General features: G+C 44.8%; 1 protein-coding gene across 21 annotated transcripts in view; it reads left to right on the top strand.

The window, feature by feature from the left end:
* Window positions 1-24,211, top strand: part of ADCY4 (adenylate cyclase 4) — a 1,677,325-nt gene that overhangs the window by 1,091,824 nt on the left and 561,290 nt on the right. For all 21 annotated transcript variants that reach the window (XM_069633796.1, XM_069633797.1, XM_069633789.1 and 18 more), the window contains one exon: window positions 13,548-13,617. In XM_069633796.1, the coding sequence (XP_069489897.1) occupies window positions 13,548-13,617 (70 nt within the window). The remainder of the gene's footprint in view (window positions 1-13,547; window positions 13,618-24,211) is intronic.

Below are 24,211 nucleotides of genomic sequence, written 5' to 3'. Positions count from 1 at the left end.
CCTTTAAAAATGTGTTTTCACATACACCTAAGTCACGGGTGTTGGTATGTACCCATAACTCCGAGCCATACATGGTTGCAGGACTGCTTGTTTATTATAAAGTTCCAGGGCAAGGGAAATTGCCCCTCTGCCATATTTCGTAAAGAAAGTTGAGATTCCACCACAATATTTGTTAAGAGATAATAATGTTTTTTTAACCTGTGGCTCCCAACTACCAGATTCCTCAAACCACACTCCCAGGTAGTCAAAATGTTTGACTCGTTCGATATTTTCGCCACAAACATGCAGTTTTAGTGATCTCCTTTTTGCATGCTGCGGTCTGAAGTCCATCACTTTGCATTTGGCCCTGTTTGATTTTAGATGTAATTCAGAGGATTTATTTTAGAAAATGGTCAGGGCACACTTCAGGCCCCGTGGTGTTGTGGCCAGGTGGACCGCATTATCTGCGTAGAAGAGGGTGGGGTATTTATCCGTGCCCATCCTGGGGCTATCCTGGCACCCACTCATGGATTCATCAATAACGCTCTCCCCCCAGCATATCCAAAATGTACCTGCCTACCCACTCTTCCCGAAAGAAAGTCAAAGCCTCACTGTTCAACAAATATGTGTAACCCTACTGCCTGCCTATCTACGTTGCACCTACTTATCTATCTTTATGGAAGAAAGCTATGAACTTTTGTTTCAAACCATTTTATGTAACCCTTGTACCGCTCTCCTAGCGGCTTCATACCTCCGGGTCTGGGTGCTACCAACAAATACAATAAATAAATAAAATAATGTCTTGTTTGTGACCATTGAATAAGAAGGGGGCCAGGTTACAACCCTGCCTTACTCCAATATTGACCCCAAAGTCCTGTGTCTGTTCGCCCCTTCCCCCTTATCTAACAGTAGCAGTGTTGGCGGAATATAGTGAACGTATGATGGGAACCAAGTCAAGTGGGGCACTTCGCTTCAACAAGATGTTCCACAATTGCTCTCTTGAAACCGTCAAAAGCCGTTTTGAGATCTAGAAAACAGCATAAAGATAATCAAGAACAGAAAAAAGCAGTGGTCTATTGTACCCTTGTTTGACCTGAACCCCCCCTGAAGGTAAGTGATCACATTTTCTGGATCCTCCCGTTCTTGGAGCAAGTTAAGTATTAGTTTGCCAAAAAGCTTACCAACGCCATCTAAAAGTGAGATGAGGCTTATTGTCTGGAGAATCTCTGCCACCTTTTTTATAAATGGGTACTATTGTTGCTCTACGCCAACAAGCTGGGATCTCACCCCTACGCAGGATAGCATCGAACAGCTTACACATAACTGGGGCCCATATCCCAACCTCATCCTTGAAAAGATCTATTGGGATCAGATCAGGGCCGGTTGCTTTATGATTTTTCAAGTTGTTAAGGGCAAACTACACATCCCCAATAGTGAAAAAAAGGTAGTTGGAATCAGTGGTTTATAAACTACCGAACTAGGGGCAGGTTGGATTTCATGTTGATATAGGTTTGAAAAATGGGTGCGCCATTCCATCTCGCCAATATTACATTGCGGCTCATTGTCTCTAATCAAGTTCTTTTCATTGACCAATTTCCAAAAAGAACATGCATCTCTGGATTGCAGGGCGCCATATAACTTGTCTCATTGCTCTCGTGTAAATTCTCGTTTTTTCAGCCCAATTAGGTGCTCTTTGTATTTTGACCTGAAAGCTTGTAGGAGGACTCTGTCACACCAATGTGGGCTGTTAAAACAAGACACAATCTCCTTTTTTGCTCTCTGGCAGGCAACACCATACCAACCCACCTACGACAAAAGTCTCCCTTTGTATCACAAGCAAGCTGGGACACCCGGGGAGCTATATTCTTTGAGATGTTCAAATTCATACATTATCAAATTGTCACTGGTGTTTTTTCCACAGATTACAGTTATTTTACCCAAAATAGAGGCATACATATATGGTTTCAGGCCCCTTTCCATCAATTTGGCCCATCTGAGCATTTTTCGTTCTTGGCCAGTTGGAACCAACAGCTGATTAAGTATGCTTTAGTCCCATCCTCCCCCTGCTGTATCCCTTTATTTTTGCTACTAGGGGACTATGGTCGCTCTCTGTTCTTTTGTAGATCACGAAATCCGTGATCCTCTTCCAGTCATTCCCTGAGATTAAAATATAGTCGATCAGGGAGCTACCATTAGCGGCATGAAAGATTTTTCCCGCTGGCTGGTCGTTCGGAAAATGTCCATTACAGGCCCTCAGGTTGAATCTAAACAGGGTGCACAGAGATTCTAGAGCCAGACGGTACACCCAATGAGGGACGGTCGTGACGAGCAGTGCAATATCACAGGCCTCGTTTTGGTCATCCCACAGGTCTATAAGGTAATCATGTGGTTCCAGCTATGGATTAAAATCACCTGCCACAATGATGCAGTGGTGGAGTAGTGAAGAAAGTCACAGCCCTTCGACAGAGATCTGGAGTTGGGTTAAGGTCTTCAATCCCTGCGAGTGTCTATTATATGGATTACATAGGCAAATCACATCATCCTTGCCTGTCCATATCTTCAATATTTGGAGGTCATACGAGCGAGAATCCACAACCTCCACCTTCCAGCCCAGGGCCACATCCACCCAAACCAAGATCTCACCAGTAGGTCTACCTCGGAGCCTCTTAGACGATGCCACACAAAATGACTGATATCCTTAGATACTAACAGGGACAGGGACGCAGGTTTGAAATGTGAAAAGCATTTGCCAGGCGCTACCTTAGTGGTATTAACTGGAAAGAGATGGTTGCAGCTGAAAAAAGGTTCGAGTACGTGGGCATATAATAACAGTGCTTGACAAATGCCTAATACTTATACACAAGCCAAACTGTTGGCTTTCCCAATGCTTATTTTTAACAGGACTTCAGTGAAGGACATGCATGGTGCTTATAAATCGAGTGGCTGAAGGCAGACCTGGTTAAGATATTTTCATTACAGCAGTAGCCAGTTAACAGCTCCAATTAAATCATGAACTCTCAGAACTCTGGCATGCACTTCTAGCACAAAGTTTGATAGTATGGCGTGATTAAAGTTAGTTCAAAGAGATGCCAGGTGGATGCCTTTTCGGCGGGGAGGGGCATGAAGTGGGTGGAATTACCATAGGGATTAGCACATCCATGGGCAGTCAATGGGCGGGTAAATAACCAAACATCTACAAGCTTTGAGCCCCTCGTATGCTATTCTTCCCTAGCTATACTCCAATACATCAACTAACAGCCAACACTAAAAAGGGGGCAAGTTTACTGACTAGATACACATGTGGTTTGGCCCCAAAGCAAGATTGGGTTAGCACGACCTGCTTAAAAGCCCATGAGGAATGACCCAAACACAGATCTGAAAAGCTGGTGCGACTAGACTTTTTATATTTACACCTTGCCATTCACCCAAGCCACAGGCAAAAGAAGATTATGTAGATTAAGAGGGCAGATCAGTCAGATGGTTATAGATTTTAGAGTCATCATTTCCAGGGGTTTCGGGCTGAGAATGGTAGCTAGCTGTATGCGCACCATCTTCCACACGAACAGTGGAAAGATATTCAGAGAAATGGGGAGGGTGGAATAGGGTGAGGAAAAAAAAACAGACCAAGCAGGTGTTCAGTATTCTTGTAGGAGGTATTAAGTAGCAATGGAAACATAATATAAAGTGACGTATTATGGATAAACCCTTGTATACTAACTTTCAGAAACATTTGGCAAGCTGGCAATGTAAAACGGGGGGTTGGGGTTCTGGGAAACTCTCTACCAGTACAAACATAGCCCATTGACTTGTTCTTGGGTGGATGGCCCCTGGGAGAGTCTCAACCAAGTCTTTAGCTCACTGTTCTTTTCACAGAGAAGAAATGTCCCCACATATCAGTCTTTGTCCTGCCCAGGGGCAGTCCAGCACCGAAATGCTAGGCAATTCTCCGCTGAACAAGAGTACCACAGCAACCCCATACAGGTGTTTCAACCTTGTTGGGCATCATCAGTGAGGTGAAGCTGTGTCTCTCTAAGAGCAGTGAGCAAGGGGTCCACGTCTGGAATCCCCTGGTAACTTAGGGTGAGACCCAAAATTACTTGATATGCAAAACAGGGGGGGGGGTCTGGGAAACTCTCTACCCTACCAGCACAAACACAGCCCATTGACTTGTTCTTGGGTGGATGGCCCCTGGGAGAGTCACAACCAAGTCTTTAGCTCACTGTTCCTTTCACAAAGAAAAAATTTCCCCACATATCGGTCTTTGTCCTGCCCAGGGGCAGTCCAGCACCGAAATGCTAGGCAATTCTCCTCTGAACAAGAGTACCACAGCAACCCCATGCACGTGTTTCAACCTTGTTGGGCATCATCAGTGAGGTGAAGCTGTGTCTCTCTAAGAGCAGTGAGCAAGCGGTCCACGTCTGGCAATGTTGTTCGCAGCATTTTGTAATGACAGTTTGCAAACCATTTGCAACCTTAAAAGAAGTAATGTTACAGTAAATGTGTGGGGGATATGTTTAATGGCTGTCCCACTAGAAATGAGTTGCCTGTTTAGGATAAAATTTTGAATACTCAGATTCTTTTGAGGGGCGTAAGTGAAATACCCTCTCTCTGTGATATCTCGGACAGTAGACATGACAAATGACAAACTGAACTAAGGTTCAGACCAGGACCTAGTCAGGAACTTTCCAAAAATGGTGGAACACCTCAGAAGGAGCACTGAGATGGTTAGCACTTAGGGGCTCCTACAACCAAGTTTTAGCTCACTGTACCTTTCACAGAAGAGAACGATCAATTTGCAGATCAGCCCGGATCGCCCAAAAGGATAGTGCCATCTGAAATGCTTAGCAGTTCTATTATAAATAAGGGTACCACCAGTAACCTCTAGACATATGACACCTCCTAAAATATGGCAACTGAGTATATACTGTGTGTCACCTGAATTCAAGTGATATATGTTATTATGGCGCCTATCGCTGTGACAGTGGCACACAATGTTAAGATACATGGTTAAAAGGGGCTAAAAAAACGAGATAATGAGCCCTTTGAGAGTCATTGGTAATATGCACCCATGCATCGGTCTCGGGAGGATAGCTCAGGGGCAACATAGGGGCAACATACTCGCCTTGGAAGCAAGCCCACACAGAGCAACACAGGTTCGATCCCCAGGTTTGCGCTTAGAAATCTCTGGGTTTTAAGCGCATTATAAATAAGCTATCATATCACATCATGCACACAAGTTTGTCCAGATTAGAAAGGAGGAGAGCAAAGCAGGAGTGAAACACATTAATCGTTTCGGTAATCCATAGATGACGTAGATGGTTGTGGAACATGAATGACCCAAAAACACACATTGTATTGCCACATCATGAATGTACGTACTTTTTTTTGCAGGATGTGCACTTGCAGTTCTCACACTTGCATGACCCAGCACAAGAGCAGGAGCTGCCAAGGCGGAAAAATGAATAGTATATCAAAATACGACAAGCAGAAGCCTGAACTATATTGGAAGGACCACTGAAAAAATAGCATATGCCCCCAATGCTCATACACGTCCCCAGTTTGGTGCATCAATTCATGTAAAACCGACCCCCCCCCCCCACTCGCTCCCCCCCCGAACCCCTCCCATTCTATTGTTCTAAGATAACAATTTCGGAATACCTACAGCAAACACGTAGCAATAACATGTCCATTATTTCCTGAGAACACGGATGAACGTTTCTGACGTTCTACAGAACACGTTAAAGAAGACAAAAGCTCTCAACCTAAGCAGAGAGGTAAACACAAAGAAGGACAGCTACTACAAGAGAGAAGGGGCAGCGGGAGACATTGACATAGCCTGTAATGACATGGATGTGCGCAGGTACACTGTCCGTTTTAAATAGTTAAATATGCCCCCAGCATTATTATGTCTGATTTATACTATTTTAATCAGCTTCGGTCTCACAACACTTGAAAAGAAAGCCTTGATACCGATTGCCCTACACTCGCAGTATCTGCTGTAGGATAGCCGAAAATGAACATAGGAACTGCCCTCCAATAAAGAACCAACCTCTAGACAACAGGTCGCACTCACCAGTGGCATATATGCAGTCCTTCAGGTCCATGGTTTGCAGTGCTGAAGGTTCTTAATCTGCTCCTCGGGTAGTATATTGCAGCAACTTCAACATACACGCCTCCTCGTTTGCTTGTTGGGTAGTACTCTGTTGCAGCGATGTGATTAGAACTAAGCACACCTTCTATTTATTTTTGGTAGGGTAGGTGAACGCGTGCAAGGCACTGTATTGCACACACGCTCCAGCCCCTCCAGCGCCTTTGGCCCAACATTACAATATATGTCATTGAGATAAAGTCATTTCTGAATGGATGATTTCATTGTAATATATACACCTTCAATATTTGGTCTGCTTGTGTATGCAACAGACATGTCCTCATTAGGGTTGTATTGTTGTAATTATTACTTTTATAAATAATGATATATTTGATCAAATCTTATATTAACACTTTGTATATTTATTAATATCACTCACGCATTCAAATATTATGTTAATGTGTTAAAAATGTGCGATTGCGCCTAAAGATAACTCTTGGATTCTTTTGTCCATACGAACCTTCAACCCCTTTTGCACCCAAGCTGAAAAATGCTCTTCCTTTTTCACGCATGCTCAGTGAAACTGTTGCTGCAATAACGTTTCCTTGCCAGTATTACATTTGTTTCACTAACATTGCAAATATGTACCAGCAGCAGCGCATATTTCCAGTGTTAGTAAAACAAATTCAATGTCAGCTGCAGCTTAAAGCCGCCAAAACTCGATTTCAATGAACATGAAGAAAACAAATTGAGTAACATTAGGCAAACCAAGCTGCCTCTGGCATTAAATTAGTTTCACTAAAGTTGTACAACATTAATCAAAAGAAAAAGAAATAGGGTGTAAATACATGATTTACTTTACAACTGGCCATTTTGAGTAAAGGACATTGCCGTATCATAGACAACAAATACAAAAACACACAGCTTTACCGCTCTTCAAATGTCAAGACAAAATGGCTTACTTGTACAAACAAACACACACTGCACATCCAATCACATCACTAACTGCACAGTCAATCGGGTGCTCCTTACATCAAAAACACGGACCAATACCCCACAAGACACTAAATGTACATTTTCCAAACCATTTTAAACCAAAATGTAACTACTACAGTAACTTGTTTATTTTTAATACAAAATACTGTGAAATGTGTAGCGTAACTTAAAAGCTGCAATAAATATATTTTAAAGCATCAATCAAGTCAAATAACATTTTAAAAATATCAACAGATGGTGGTCACCATTTTGGAATTAGAAATGGCTGACAAATTCACGACACAATACAAATTCAGCCAAAGAGTGAAAAAAGAGCTGTGGTTGGAGGGAAGATAGGTGTTAATGGGAGGATAATCATATAGATTTCACTTAGAAATGGGCATTACATGTGTGGGACACATAGTGAAACTACATAAATCCATTGTCATGTATCATCTGCATCGAAAAACATTACAAACCTACATTCGAAGCCCCTATTTTAAGCTCTCATTTTAAAGCTCTTATTTTAATGACAGCAGTTTTTGCTTTCAGCACCACCTAATAGCCAAAACTAAAAATGAACACCTTGAGGGAAAGTATATTGTTTCAAAGATTGATTTATAACAAAGAGGTCAACTTGAAAACACGAGGACAAATATGCAAGTCAAATTAGACATTTTGGATGAGTAGAAAACACAAGAGGTTTTTGTACCTATGACATATTTCATGACAGTGTAAACTTTGAGCTTTGTTGAATAAGAAATAAGCATGCACCAAACAATGCACTTTGTCTGTCTGTCTCTCAATGTTTTTCTCTGCTTATCTCTTTATTGCTCTTTTGTTTTCACTGTGTCCATTTGACCACTCTCTATCCTTACTCAGGCATTTACTTAGCCGCAGTGTTCCTTCTATCCTCCTCTGAATCTGTGAATTAAGCAACCCTGCAAATTGGCAACTCACTAAGGAGTGTATTATATCTCAGTTCAATCAGATTGACAATTTAAAAGAGTTTCAACAATGGCTTGAATCTGTAAAGAAAGCAATGATGAAGGCCCCCCAGGGAACAGCGGGTAAATAGTGCCGAACTGACTTTGAAGACGCTAGCAGAAAGAGGGTGCTTAGTGAAGAAACTGATCAAAGGCAGGGTAATCCACGATGTTCATTCCCTGAACCTACTACATTGCCAGCTTTAGGAGAAACTCCTGACAGTGCTGCATTGTTTTATCAATCTACAACCAGATTTGTAACCACGACACACAGGAAACCTAGGTCTCCCATTTCAAGGGACATCCGTAGATGAAACACTCAAAAGCTGGTTATTACAGATAGAAACTTACATGGTGTAATCCTGGACAGGAGGAATATAATCGTTACAAATGTAGAAAAGCCAATGGATAATGAACCAAGAGAAGCCCTAAGAAATAAAGTTCTAGCCTGGCTGCACCAGAAAGTAGGGTGCTGAAGTATAAGATTAGATGACTTGAGAGTCCTTCGTAGGGTACAGATTGATGATTGTAGTTCCCTTAGTAATAGAGATTGCATAGTAGCATTATGTGGCAAAAGTAATCCCCACATTCTGAGCGTATGCAAAAGCTTGCTGAATGTGCATTCTAATATGAAAATTGTGGACTATGCAGTGGACACATAGCCAATATAGAGAGAGTTGTTTAGAAGTTAATGGTCTTATTATGAGCAACATGATTAAGACCAATTCATATGTTTAACATGTTTTATGAGTTGTTATTTTAAATGGTCTAAGTTTCTGTGGTTTGTAATTGCTGATGCTTCAGAAGCTTAATTTGTCGAAGCAAGTATATCATCTGACTCAGAAATCTGTGGTTGACTATATCCAGTTTACACAATGAAGTTTAGTTGAGGCAGGGGATTCATATCTTCCCTACAACATGCTTCCCTCAGGAACTGCTTGGAGGATCTTGGGCATTGGATGATGACTAATTGGCTAAAATTGAATGGCAGTAAGAACGAGGTCCTGGTTGTGGGTACTTCATCCCCCTTCTTTTTTGGACCTCGCAATTCTGGCCATCGAGCCTTGGCCCTCTTCCTCTTCAATCGGTCAGCAACCTTGGTGTTAAGATCTCTGTCTCTTTGTCCCTTGACAACCAGGTGGTTAGAGTTTGTAGTGCCGGGCACCTTAAACTCAGCATTTTGCAGAAAGTCTTGTCTTTTATTCCTGCTGAATGCCAGGTAGTGGCAGCTTTGGTCCTCAGCACTCTAGACTATTGCAACTCTCTTTATTTGGCCCAGCCTCGCTATCTCATCCAAAGGCTTTAACTACTGCAAAATGCTGCCGTTCATTCCATATTTCGTCCTCCCTTCGGATCCCACATTTCCCCTCTGCTCAAAAAACTACACTGGCTTCCTGTGGCCAGCCGGATCTTGTTCAAATCACTCTGTCTGGTGCACCGTGCCTTCTATGGCATGGGTGCTGAGTACCTCCAAGCAAAGTTTGTTCATTACACTCCTTCCGTTTGCTGCGCTCTCATTCTGCATGTCTTCTCATTGTTCCCCGCTATCGGTTGTCACATATGGGAGGCCGTGCCTTTTCAGTGGTGCTACAGCCTGGAATAAGTTGCCCACTGCTCTCTGTGCAAAGAAGACCATCTTACCTTCTTCTGGCTGCTGAAAACCACTTTGCTCTAGGCCACCGCTTTCTTATGTGGTTGTTGGCCGTTTCTGATTGTATTCCTCTTCTGTAGCTAGCGCCAAGATGCCTTTGGGTGTACGTGCGCTCTATTAAGTTTGTATAACATAACATCCTCTTAATAGTCAATTTATTTACTTTTATAGAAGGGAGTAGTTTCTTACCTGTAACTCAATTTCTCCAGCATTGGTATCTTTCATGGATTCACATGCTGTGAATATTTCCCGTCGTCAGGCTGGGAAACCTCGGTCACTTTAATTTAGCGTTTTCCTATGGAAAACTTCGACACTTTAGTGTCCTATCGACGTTCTATTTGGGTGCTTTAGGCCACGCCAATAAGACGTCTGATATAAATAGCCACGCCCCCTCGGCTTCCCTTCAGATTTTAACCTCCAAAGTAGAGGGAACCCAAACCCAGGTTTGCCTGCAGGGGTGACCGGCGGGCGCATATGAATCCATGAAAGATACCAACTCTGGAGAAATGGAGTTACAGACACTTTGTAACATCGTCAACGTCCTGGGGGTAGACTTCAGGGCAAACGGGAGGACCCGGAACTGATAATGATCCCCACAAAATGCAGGAACTTACAATGTTTTTCCCTCATCGGGATGTGAAAGTAGGCATCCTACAGATCCAACGACGCTAGAAATTTCTCCCTGTTGCACAGAGCAGATGACATCTTGAAGAGTGAGCATCTTGAACTTCAGGCATTGCAGATTCTTGTTCAACGCCCGAAGATCTAGAACAGGCCTCCACTTGCCATTGTTTTTTTTTCACAATGAAGTACCGGGAGTACACCCCCTGGTGTCATGATGCCTACCCCCGGGGACCCAGACCACGTCCAGCAACCCCGGAAGCAGGCATCAAGTTATCCTAAGCAAGCCCAACAACCCCTGCTAGGGGCTATTTGGGTCCAGTCCTGGCGCCTACGGTGCCAGGCTCATATGGAGAGTCAGTCCTGGCGCCATAGGCGCCAGGCTCATAGATTAAAACTTACCTGATGCAGACCATGCTGCAAGAGCTCCAAGCCAAAAGAGGCTTGGAAGGGACTACTTTACTTAGGGACTATTTTTTACTCGGGAGGGGCTGGGGAGGAATACTTACCTGGGACTACTTTGGAGGCTATTTAAACCACGCCCGAAGAGCAGCACACTCTTCGCGTTATTCTGCATCCAGCAGTGTAACGCTCACCGTGCCTGCAAGTCTGCATCCAGCCTTCTGCCACGCCTGCCTCGAGTTTGGAGCTCCTAGAAAAAGGGAGAAAGAAGGAGAAAAGGGTAGAACAAGAGCAATACCTTTAATCCTTAACTGAATTCCCGATCCATCGCGCCTTCGAGCTGGAAGAAAGAAGTTATTTTATGCGCGTCGCCTCGCCTGCTGCAGCACCGCGCTGAACTCACCGGCCTTCGCAGCATCTTCACATTCCACCGCATCCTCCTGCATGTTCCCGCCGCACTCCGGCACCGAAGGAGAAGACAAGAACAGCAAGGTGTGCCAAGGGAATACACAGAAGAATATTAGTTTCCCCCCATAGACTTACCTGATTTTACCACCGGGGCTACTATTCCTCTTCACAGGTCGGCGCAGCTTCCACTGCTACTTCGCCGAACCCCGGCCCCTAAGGGGAAACAAAAGGACAGCAAGGTGAAACAAAGGGACTAACAAGGGGAACCCTCCTCACAACAATAGACTTACCTGATTTTACCGCCGGAGATATTATTCCCCAAGACTTCATACTTTCTCTCAGCGCCTGAATAAGGGAGAAAGCAACAGGTTACATATTGACATTATTTTATCGAACTGTGTTGGAAAATACAAATCCTACCAGAATACTATCGGTTGCCACGAGGAACTCTTCATTAGGGTCAAACTGCAACCTGCAAGGAATCGGACAAGATTGAAAGTCAGGCATTTGAACTCTTATGAACTTTATACTTACGGCGTCTTGCCGGGAATCTCAGAGTCAATATTGTTCTGGAACTCACCAATTCCTTCAAGCTAGTGAAGCAACTGGTTATCAATGCGCCCCTGCGCTCAATGCAGGATGGAGAGCTCATCTTTTCAAACCGTCAGGTGAGACTATAAGAGGGGACATCAATGGCGATCTGTGGGGAGAACAGCGGGGGTCGGGGGGTTTACGCTCAACTCCACGGGTGGTAAATTCCCTTTCTCCATTTGCAGAAGAATATTCCTACGGGCCAAGCAAACGAAGCTAGGTGGGCCAGTCCAGTCCGTCATCTCGGCCCTACGCGTCTCATTGGCGGAGACCGCAGCTGTCCAGTTCCGATCGACGCCTCTGTGGGAGCCAGGTGAGCGTAACACCTGGCCCCGCTCCACGGCCAGAACTGGTTCTATCAACCCTTTCGCTAGCATGAGCACCACCTCCTGCCGCAAGATTGGAATATGCGGCTGCACCACATACAAGGGCGAAATAGCGACCGAAAGATGCCAAAACTCTGAGTGGGTGAGACGTACTGTAGCCAGCACCCAGCAATCTGAAGTTATAAGTTGCCACTCGTCGACATGGTTTGCCACCCTGCCCCCCAGCAGACTGTCCATTTGGCAGACATTGTTGGGATTTTTACTACCTTCCTTTAGCATCCAAGTCCTGTGAACCTTTCTTTCGCTGAGGTTGAAAGTCCCTGCTCTTCCGAGCCGACTGGACCGAGCGCAGATAGCCTTGAGACGAGTAGCTCTAGCACCCGTAACTTTGCTCTCTGGAGGAGGCAAACCAGGCATTACCTGAGGCTCCACGAAAAGGCCGAAAGGAGCAAAAAGAGCAACCACTTTGTAGGGAACCCAAAGACGTTGCTGTCTCAGTATCCTCTTTCATACCTTTCAGGTCCTCGTCCATCTTGTCTCCGAACAAGTGTTCACCCTCACAGGGCTTATCTATAACCTTATACTGGACTTTGGGGTGAAAATCTGTACACTTCATCAAGGCCTGCCGTCAGAGCACCACCCCATTATTAATCTGCTTAAACCCTGACTCCGCTTGGTCCACTGCAATATTGATGTTGTGGCTGGAGACCTCCTCCCCCTCTTGAACCAAATGCATTGCCTCCTGACGGTGTTGCTCTGGAAGATGATCAAGAATCGGGGCTAGCCTGTGCCACATGCCGAAGTTTTCCAAAGGAAAACGCTAAGTTAAAGTTACCGAGGTTTCCCATCCTGACGACGGGAAATATTCACAGCATGTGAATCCATGAAAGATCCAATGCTGGAGAATTGATTTTCTCTCTTTTTTGCATGTATTATTGCATTATTTACGTTAGTCTTTGTGGTCTCAATTTCCGCTTATGATTTTGTGTTTCTTTTTAGATGGTTGTTTTTGGTGTGGTTATTTGTTTGTTGGTCAATATTGTTTGTATCTGTGCCAATTTGCCTATGGGCCTAAGCCACAATATAAATGATTAAATACATAAAACTTGTTCATTCTTCTTCTTCGTCTTCTTTTCCCTTTTCCTATCTTTACCCCTTTTTTCCCCATTCATCACCTCCGCTACCTCCAACTCGCCTTTTTATAATCTGTTATCTCACTCCCAACCACTTTCCTCCTCTTTCTTGGATTTTCTCATTATCCATTTCCCCTTTCTATGACCTCCCTTTCCCTTACACTCCCCTTTTTGCTGTACTCCCTTCATCTCTCAAACCCTTGCTTCAATCATTTTTCCCTCTCCCTTAATTAATTTTCTCTCTGGCCTTTCCCTCTCAATTCTTTACCTGGATTTTTCCATCTGTACCCCTCACTTTGCTACTTTTCTTATTTCCTACTCATTTCTTTCTACCGACCACAAACTCCTTTTTTCATTCTGCCCTTGTCTCTGTATCTCTTTCATCAGGCAGTGGAAGAAATCCGAGGACTTCAACAGAATCACCCTGTACTTCAATGAAAAATCCATAGAGAAGGAGGTGAGTCCCTTTAGGGAAGAAGGTGAGTCTCACTAGAAGTGGATGAATCCCACAGAGGAGGATTTGAGTCTCGATAGTCCAGGATGTGATTTCCACTAAAAAAAGATGGGTGGCCCCCTAGAGATGGAGAGAAGACCTGCTAAGGAAGGAGAGGGTCCCACTAGAAAAATAACTGAAACCCCCCTAGAAAGTGGCTCCTTCTAGAGAAGGAGGCAGCATCTGCTCGACCTGGTAGTGTACTATCATCACCTAGGTACTTTGACAATGCCTATGTCTGCAGTAATATTCAACCTCAGTCTCCAACCAGCTGTATAGCAAAAAGGCTTGATATATGTGGTAAACTGGGATGTGTTAAAAGGGTACTGTGATGAATCTGATGATGTCGTTACTCCTTTCACTGGGGTAACCTCTCCCCATGTGCCAGGGGACAGCAGCCACTACCTGATCCTGATGGGCAGCTATATGAAGAAGGACCACCTGGTGGGAGGCAACCCTCAGGGAGATGACACATCATTGGAGAAAGCCACACACACCCCATTCCCTTTTAGGGATGTTCCTTCCCTTCCTCACGCCCTGATAACATATTGTAACACTCTTCCTCAGCTACTTACTAGGTCTACTTCAGGTATTCCCCAACATCACACAAGGAATAGGGTGTCAACAACTGAGACGAGGAATAGGCAAGAAGCAGTGATGATCACTCCCAATGCGTTCCAACATCAGCTTCCTCAACATCACACAGGGAACAGCATGGTAACAACTGAAACGAGAAAGAGGGACGGAGCAATGAAGATGACTAAGACCGGTAAACCAACACAGCGGTCTAGTCTTTGGAAGTTGTTCAATCGTGCAGGGAAATCTAAATCTGCCACAGCTGACAGACAGGGGGAGAGCTGAAGAGGCTGAGTTGTGTCGCGACCTGTGCTGGCACCGGTTAGAACACTGAGAGAAAGCAAACTGTGGAAAGAGGCATGGAGGCAAATCCAGACGCCGGAAAGAGAAACCAGAATGCTTAAAGCCTGCCGCCCAAGAATGCGAGACAGCGGAAACCGGGCACAGTAGAGAAGGACACGGCAAAGGCACAGCAGCTAATGGGACGCGCGTCGAGCCAGCAAATTGAAAGGCATAGAAGCAGAGAAATGCGAGGGACACTTATAGTACCTGGTAAGAACAGGGAAGACGGACAGGTTACTGTGTTGCCTGAAAGTGTGTGCCATTTCATGAAAGTAACGCGAGAGACGCAAAGAGAAGCCTGTGAACAGATTAACATATTTGTGAACCATGCTACAAATGGGTCACTGAACCCAAACCGCAAGGGAGAACGCAAAGTAAATGCAAATGGTCTTGGAAAAGGGGCAGAGACCCAATGAAGCAAATATAGAAACAAACTTTAACAGACAAGACACGATAAGCCAGCGTTGTACAAATATAATTTCATGGATTAAAGGAAAAGTAACTGCATACAAACTCTGGCAGGAGAGTATACCAGGCAAAGCTAAGTGCTTGAAAGTAATTGCATAAAGGTCCTGACAGGAGAGTACATCAGGCAAAGCCAAGTGTTTGGAAGAAACCGCTGGCCAAGTGTTGGAAAGACTTTAGAAAGTCCCTGGCAGGAGAGTATACCAGGCAAAGTCAAGTAATAAGTTACAATAAGAGGAGAGCCTCAAGGAAGGATAGCTCTAGGGCAGCACGTTTGTCTTGCAAGCAAGACAATGTGGCACAACACAGATCTGAATCATGATCCTGCACTTGGAAGCCACTCGCTGGTATTAAGCGCATTATAAATGAACAATGTAATATAGAAAAATGTCTGTGAGAATTTGAATGATCGTAAAAGAACCTGGCAGGGGAGTATACCAGGTTACCTGCGAGTCTGGGACTCACACCCAAATTGTAATACAGCAGAAAGGAATCCCAAGGAAAACACATGCCCTTAGGATCTTTAAAGTATCCTGAATGTAAAGAGAAACCTGGGGAGAAGCCATTTCCTGGGAACCGTGAGAAACCAGGGGACCTGCGAGTCGGGGATCTGCACCCCAATTATAATAGAGCGAAAGGAGAATCCCAAGGAAGATACATGCCCTTGAGATTTTGAACTATCTTGAATGTGGTGAGAAACCTGGAGAAGGGGGCCATTTCCACTGCGAATTGTGGACACACCAAGCAGAGGGAGTTATCCTCTTGGGTTACAAGAAACTTGGTTATTCTTTGTTTGAACTTTTCTTATTGGTAAAAAGGAATCTGGGGAATGGAGCCATTTCTTGGAACTGTGAACAGTGTCCACTTGGAAGCTTTTGGTTGGATATATACCTTTGTGTTGTATTTGAATATTTGCACCCTTTGAAAACCAGAGAAAATATCCTTTACACCTTAGAGTTAGTTTTAGAGTGTGTGGGACAGGATAGAATCAGAATGAGGTGCAATGTGTTTTTAGTTCCATCAAACTATTCCACATACAGAAAATTATAAATACATACAAATTACATTTATTAACAAGAATACAATCCACTAAAACTTTCATAATAAACTTTCATGGAAGGATAGCTCAGGGGCAACACGTTTGTCGATGAAGCAAGATGACGCGGCACAACACAGGTTTGAATCCTGATCCCGCACTTAGGAGCCACTTGCTGGTATTAAGCATGTTATAAATTAACAATAACATATACAAAATATACTTGATGACTTAGTTTACACCCGAATTCCAAGCCTATTGTCTATTAAATTTTCACGCTCAATTTTCTTCTGCCACCTTCCATACTTTATATAGTGCTAAGATTAACAGCATATTATTTGAATTAAGGCAATATAGCCAGAAGGCGCCCTCACATATTACTGAGATGATATATACATAATAAGCTAATTGTGTTATATATGTCGCTATCATCTTTTCACAAGAGGTTAATATATGCTGTGCAGTCTCCGACCTGTTACAAGGGTGACAGTCACGTAGTTCTCTCAGAATATTTAATCTCGGCCCCAATGTGGACATGGTGCACAATTGATTTAATCTTAGCAGCATGTAAAAACCAAGAGCAATACTAGATGGACATTTCCTCAAGTATTTTTGTGTAGTCATAACGGTATAGGTCAGATGACAATAGCCGTATGTCTTCTGAGGGACCCTATATGTGTAAAATTAGCAGCCCAGTCCCATGCCTTCAACTTGCACACACATTTGTTCTTTAGTTGAAAACAATGATGAGACCAATTCGATCAATTCAGTTGGTTGAAATAAATCCAAGTTCGTCTTTACCCATAAGGACATTTTATTTGTCACCTCTTTTCTTTGCATGGCCAGAGCCATCAACTGCAACAAGGGACATCTGGGATCTTTTAAAGCCTTTATATATAATATTCCCATCTTCCTGAGCACTTTGGAAGAGAGGGGAACTCAGTCCAAGCTCCAGACGTACCACTTCTATAGGCACTGATCTAGGTGGATTTAATATGGACCTCCAAAATCGACCCTCCACACCTTTTAACCATTGCAGATCTATTATCAGGAGGGATTCTAGACCATAGACTATAGTGGGACAAAAGCTCTGTTTATGCAAAAGTAAAATCCCTGCATAACTGTAACCCGCTGTAATGTATACCCATTTTATTATTACAGCAGTCTGGAGAATAGCCTTATGTCTCTTGGTAGCTCCAAGCTCCTTATACCCATCATGACTGAGCTCCAGACCTAAATATCTATATGATGTAACTAATTCAATGAGTCCTTCTTCAAGGATATACCAAGTTAGATAGTAGAGAGGCCAGCACACAGCCCTGGTTGACAACAAGGCCAGTCCCAATCGGGCCGGTGCTGGCTCCTCCACCATCCAACTGCACATGCATTTATGTGTGTTTGTCCAGCTGTATGACAGCAGCCTCCAGGAGCCACGATGGAATACCAAAGCTTCTAGGTTTTTGCCAAAGCTTTCTATTCAGTGTAACAAATGCCGCTCGTGTGTCGACATGCAATACATACAAGGGGGGAGCCCTCTTGCTAGTGGCATTCCAAATTAGAGTATCCAATAAACTCAGATTGTATATTGTGGAAGAACCCCCCTAAATACGGTCTAAAATATATCTAACAGTTGTAATGAGTATATGCATTTCTGGAGGGCCCTGAGGAGGAATGTGGTGAATATCTTGCCTGTTACGTCCAACATGGACAGGAGATGACAGTTGGATGTTAATGCTAAAGGACATTTGTACCGCGCACTATCACCACCGGAGTGGTCCCCTGGTGCTCTGGTGGCTCTGAAAGAGGAGGGGGGTTGAGTTAGTGGGTCGAAGCAGGAAAAGTTCAAGAGAGCAGTGATGTGCTGTTGGTGGCCTCAGCCCGGTGGATCTGTTGGCTGGGCCTGGGGTTTTTGCGGCCGGTAGTCGTTGTGTACTGTTGTGCAAGTCCATGTGTGTTTTTAGTTTTGTTGCAATGTAGTGAAGTTTGTGCGGTTTGTTGTGCTGTAGGTTTTGGTTGTGTTTGGTTTGGAGTTTGAGAGGTGTATGCAGAAAGGGAAATTGTTAGTGGGGTTAGTTAGTTTGTATCTCTGTCCTGAACTGAGGCGCTCGGCTTGCGTAGTCTCCCCTGATGCGCCTCTGTCCTGATCTGGTCCGGCTGGCATACAAGGTTCCTTACTCCTCTGGCCCCCACATCTATTACGCTCCCTCATAGCCCCCCCTGTCCTCCCTTCATACTCTTGTGGCCAGTGCACCTGCCAATGTCAACATCTCAGGTAGTGTGGTGATTGCCAATATCTCGACAATTCCACAACACCTGGCGGTACCTAACGGGCGGGCGGGAAGTGTTGGTGGGGTTGGCTGGGGTAGTTGACTCAGTCTCTGTGCGTGTCGCCTGTGTTCCGGTCTATCCGGTGTCAACCGTCCAAGTGCCGCGGGAGCTTCCCTGTCGGTTCGGGATGGATCGTATCTTTGACCATGGGATCTCACTGGAGCAACACACCTTGCGGAATAATATCTCTAGAATAGGTGCCCATTGTTCAGGCTTTTTTTAACACCACACTATCTAACCCAGGGGTTTTTGATAGTTTCAGTTTATGTATTGCAATTTTGATATCCAAATCATCAAATTCTAGCTCCAAATTTAAATGTGTGAGTGGGGTAGTTTCTCCTGAGTTAATAATTCCAGTATTAAACGTGTTCTCAACAAATGAGCTCCAAATTGACTCAGTTAATGGATTTGCAGTCCGGTACAATGGCTTGCCCTTGTATTCTCCCAGCACTTCCACATACATTTTACATTTCCCCCTGCTAGCACCTTTATCATGTTGATATGATATGATATGATATGGCATTTGTAACGCACCTACACACAAGTGTTTCAAGTGTTTCTGTGACTGTGAATTATTCGTGCAGGATGCATGCCTTTTTAGCCAGTTTGTGTATTTGATTTTGGCTTTTTTAAATGATGTCTTTCTGGGAAAGATGTCCGTTTCTTTATTAATATTCTGATCTTTAGTCTCAGGGAGTGTTTGACCAATAGGATCTTTTTGTCAAACATCCCTTTTGAGTCAGTCCTATTAACTAGATAGGCAAATTGTGGGTTAACCATAGCAAATGACCTGGTAAGATTGGTTATCCATTCCGTCGGTGGTCATGTTATGTTATGTTATTTTGCATTTATATAGCGCCTTATATACCATTGGTATGGTCTGAAGGCGCTGGTAGGTTGAACGCCCTTGGGAACCGAAGTTCAAATCAGTAGAGAGAGTAGAGAGAGTCAAAAGGTGCATGTGAGCACCGGGTATGTGTGCAGCTCGTGCGATATCCGTGTAGTAGCTGCTTCTTAGCGGTAGGTGTGGTGGTTGAGAGGTCAGGAGAATGTGTTCGTTCAGGCAGGTTTTATCCAGAACGGCTGCGGCTGCGTTAGGCCTGAGGAGAACGCCGGCTGGGGGGTGTGAGACCAGCAGTGTCAATTTAGAATGATGTGGGGTGAGCGGCGGATGTTGGTATGAGAACAGTTATACCGAATGGTGTCATAGTATCTCTGTGTTCTAGTTGAGTGGTGATGTAAAGGAGAGAGTAAGCATGGTGGTGTGATATAATGAGTTATATGCTCTTTCAGACGTTCTTTGCATTCTAAACCATACTATATACGTCACGCAGTATTTATGCGTTCCAGTTCGTACCGTGAACAGCTATCCATTCTATGCACCCCATTCAGGTCCAAATACACTCTGGTCCGCCCTGCACGGTCTAGTCTGCTCCGCGCATGCACTCTTGTCTGCCAGACGACTGTCCATTTGTCCACACCACGCATGCCCTCTTGTCTGCCTCACGCATGCACTCTTGACTGCCCCAGGTATACTCTTGACTGCCCCAGGTATACTCTTGACTGCCCCAGGCATGCACCCCTGACTGCTTTATGCTCTACGCATTCAGTAGCTCAACGTACTCATCCATTCTACGTACTCATCAGTACTGGATGCGTCAGTGCTCGTTCGTTCTACGTGCTCGTTGGCTCTACGCGACGCATCATGTAATACATGTCCATCAACTCCCTGGTTAATCTGCTATCCATGAACAAGCCAATCCTATTCAGGTTACGAGCACTCCAGTTTATAATTGTTCCACTATTATTAGCCATTCTTCCCCCTTTTAAATGGGTGATCACTATGTTCCATGGCCATTAACATATCTAGAGTTACAACCTCATGATCACTACAGTCATTGGGCTTTAATGTTAGGCTTCTAACATGGCAAATCAGATTATCAGAGCAAAGAAAAAATATAAAGTGTCTTTTTTGGTAACGCAATGCCACATGTATCCTCCCGGGACGTCACCACGTGTGCGTTCGTTTAACATTGTCAGGTCACATTCTTTAAGAAAGGTTGACCAACTCTGTCCTGCCCCATTCATCCTAGTTTCCTTCAGGATGTGGTGGCCTTAACCCAGTCATTGGCCTCTAATTTAACTGTGTCCTGACAATGGGCATTTAGGTTGCCAGTCAGTAAAATTTGGTTGGAATCTGACTTGTTAAAGATTACAGTTATTTCCAATATACTCTCACATATGTTATCTGTTAACATCCCACCTGGTGGGTCATATACTTACTGACAGCAGGAGTATCCGTTTTCCTAGACCAGGCATGCCCAGACACACTTCCACAGCAAGTACATTATCCCCGTGGCTAGGCAAGCTAATTAGTCTAGAAGGCAATCCTTGCTTGACTCCAATAACTAGGCAAGCTCTCCTGTAGCATGAAGATATCCTCTGACAAACAGGCCTGCCGCCTGCTCCAAAGGCATTACCGGCTCTCTGTCTGCACCAAGAAGAGAGCCCACATCCAAGTCTGCGTCTCTGCAGCATCTAACAACTTGGCCGAACTCTTTAAAATCTGCAAGGAGCTGGCCAATCCTGCTGCAGTCTCTACATCTCCTGTCCCCTCCCAGGCCCTCTGCACAGCCCTGGCTTCTCATTTCATCTCTAAAACTCAGGACATCCTGTCCTTGCTCTCTTCCTTTCCCCCCTGCCCCCTCTACTCCCTGCTCTTCCTCTGGCCCTTCTTCAGCCACCTCTCCTCCCTCCTTCTCTGCCTTTCTCTTGCTCTTCCCAGACAATGTTTCTAGACAAGTCTGATCCATGAAAGTCTTGTTAAAACAGTTTTACCCTTTTTCCTCCAAAACCATCAAGGACCACATTGACACCTTAGCCCCTGCTCCGGCTGCCTTCTGCAACCATTCCTTCACCACTGGTGTTTTCCCTTCCCCCCTGAAGCACTCCCTTGTGCACTCTCTTCTTAAGAAACCAACAGCCGACCCCTCCTGCCCAGCTAACTATCGCCCAATCTCCCTCACTCCTTTCCTGGTCAAACTCCTGGAAAAGCTGGCCATCTCCCAGCTGAATCTTCACACTGAATCTGTTGCTTGTCTCCATGACAAGCAGTCTGGCTTCAGGGCTGCCAGAAGCATGGAAACTCCTCTCCTGAACATCCGTGAAGACCTGCTCTCCAACCTCAATTCCAACACCCCCTGTGTGCTCCTCTTACTTGATCTCTCTTCTGCCTTTGACATGGTCAACCATGCCATCCTGCTCAACTATCTCTGTGATAACCTGGGTATCACCAATCAGACCCTGGCTTGGCTGACCTCTTTCCTCTCTGATCGACCCTCCCATGTCCAACTTGGGTCCTTCCTCTCCTCTATCTCAACCTGTGGTATTCCCTAGGGGTCTAACCTCTCTCCCTGGCTGTTCAACCAATATCTGCCACTTCTTACCTACCGCATTGCCACTCTCTGCCCCAACTTTCAGTGCTATGCGGATGACATTCAACTCATTTTCAGGCTCCCTTCCGCCACTTCTTCTCCTTCGCTCATCTCGGACTGTCTGTCTGCTATCCAGGAGTTGTGTGCCGCCAATGAGCTCTGCCTTAATGCCAATAAGACAGAGATTCTCCTCATCGGTGCACCTGCTCCCTCCTTTCCTGTCACTCTCTTTCCGGCCTCTCTTGGCCCTCTTCCTGCTCCCACCTGTCAGGCTAAAAACCTCTGGGTCATCTTCGACTCCACACTCTCCTCCTCTCCTCACATCTCTGACGTCTCTTAGAAATTGCACTACCAGCCGCACCTCCTCAGAGGTATTCTTCCTTTCCTCTCCTTCCCCCAGAAGCTCACTGTCTCCAGAGCTCTGGTTTTCTTTAGGCTGGACTACTGCAACAGCCTCTTTCTAAATCTGCCCGCTTCTCCTCTCTGCCCTCTGTAACTCATCCAGAACAGAACTGCGAAACGTGTCCTTGGCATCAAGCCCAGGTATCGTATCTCTCCAGAATTTAAATCTCTGCACTGGCTCCCAGTGGCTGTGAGGATTAAGTTCAAAACTCTCTGCATTGTCCACATGGTCTTCTGGGGCCTGGGGCCTCAATACCTTCAACTCTCTCTTCCTAAATATCTTCCTTATCGAGCTCTTCGCTCATCCGCCTCCAACTCCCTCAGGGTCAGGCACTTATCCAAGCAACGAGTTTTCACACTCTGAATGAGCTGTGTACGAGCGCAATACAAATAAAATATCATATATCCTACCATATCATAACGAGTTAGTGGTAGATCTCTTTCGTTCGGAAGGGGCCGCCCTCTGGAACAGCCTACCTGCCTCTCTGATACGTGAGGAGAACCTTCCTTGTTGCTTCTGCTTTCTCTCCTCTGCCCTGCTGAACTCCTGTCTGAAACTGCACTGGTCACCTGGCTACTCTGACCTCGGCCCATGTCCCCTCCCCCGCCAGTTGCACCCCTGCACTGCCTCCCTGGCATCCCCTCACTTGGGGACCGTTTTCTGTATCCCTACAGCCCCCTACCAGCACTTGACACCTGATGTCTGCACTTACCCTTGCACTTGCCACCAGCTTGCCGCAATTTTACTTATTGCTTATTTAGTCTATTTATTTTACTGTCGTTCCCATGTACTGCACTGCCCCCTCCCCCTTATCCCCGCACTTTTCCCCTTTCCCCTGCACTTGCGCGATTTCAATGTCACCTGGCCTAGTAAGATCGTTGTCTCCATCTTCCCTCTGTTCCCCCTCCCTTGCCTCGTCGCGCCTTGAAAAACTTGTGTGTAGGCGCCTTATAAATGCCATATCATATCATCAGATCATATGAATTCAGTAGTCCCAAGAAACCGGCTTTGTCCAGCAAGTGATGGAAGCCACGCATATTCCAGGTTATTATTCCAAATCAGTCTTGGGATTTTTTGATTGAAGGGAGACATTTAAAGAGCCAGTTCCAGCCAAGTTGGTCATCATACAAATCCTTAGAATTGTCCATATTGGTTTGCTGTCGAAAATGCGGCTTTGTAGTTGTAATTCTCTTGCAATTTTGATTTCATTTGTCAGCCAGCAGAAAATCACAATCCAGTTAAAATCCTAATTTAAGGAATTGTTCAAAGTGTGATTTTATTAAGTCCGCAATGACCGCTGAGACACAATGCACTTGTGTTGTATTTTGTGACCTTCGATGATCTCGACAAAGTCCAAGTCGTTTGTACATAGCACTCTCAGGGTAGGTATATGCTGAAGCAGATTCAAAAATACAGAGCGATTTATTAGCTGTTCCCTTTTGTTTGAGTATATGCTTGATGTAACTAAAATGTTGGTATATCTGTTGACCTTAGTTTCGCCTATAGCACAGAAACTGAGACTACAGATTCTTCATCAGAAGTCTTCTCTCTCTTATTGGCCTCTTTTTGCTCTTTCAACAGCCAGCTGGTTAATGTGCCCGCCTTCTTGGCTTCACGCTTCCTCCTCTGGCTCACCTTTTTCTTGGCACATATACTGGCAGCGCCAGCAGATATTTCTTTATTATGGCGCTCAAAGTAATATATTGCCATCAGATTAAACCTTCACTCGTCCTCTTTGTTTGCGGCCTAAATGTTCTCAATCTCCATCAAAGCTTTCCCTTCAACTGCTGTTGCTGTGGGATTAGAGATTTTATCTGCTGCTTCCATACCCTGCTCAGGACCAGGAGCCACACTCTCACCACTCTGAGTCTCCCCAAATTCAGTCGTCAGTGCCAGGGGTGGACTGGGAACTAAAGAGGCCCTGGAAATAATGTTCAAAGTGGCCCCTTATGACACATTTTCAGCAAGCCCAAT

The sequence above is a fragment of the Ambystoma mexicanum genome, chromosome 13 (genome assembly GCF_040938575.1).
Source record: "Ambystoma mexicanum isolate Mex_15411 chromosome 13, UKY_AmexF1_1, whole genome shotgun sequence".
NCBI lineage: Eukaryota > Metazoa > Chordata > Amphibia > Caudata > Ambystomatidae > Ambystoma > Ambystoma mexicanum.
Note: the sequence above shows the minus strand (reverse complement) of the source record. Positions and strands in the feature narration are given on the sequence as shown.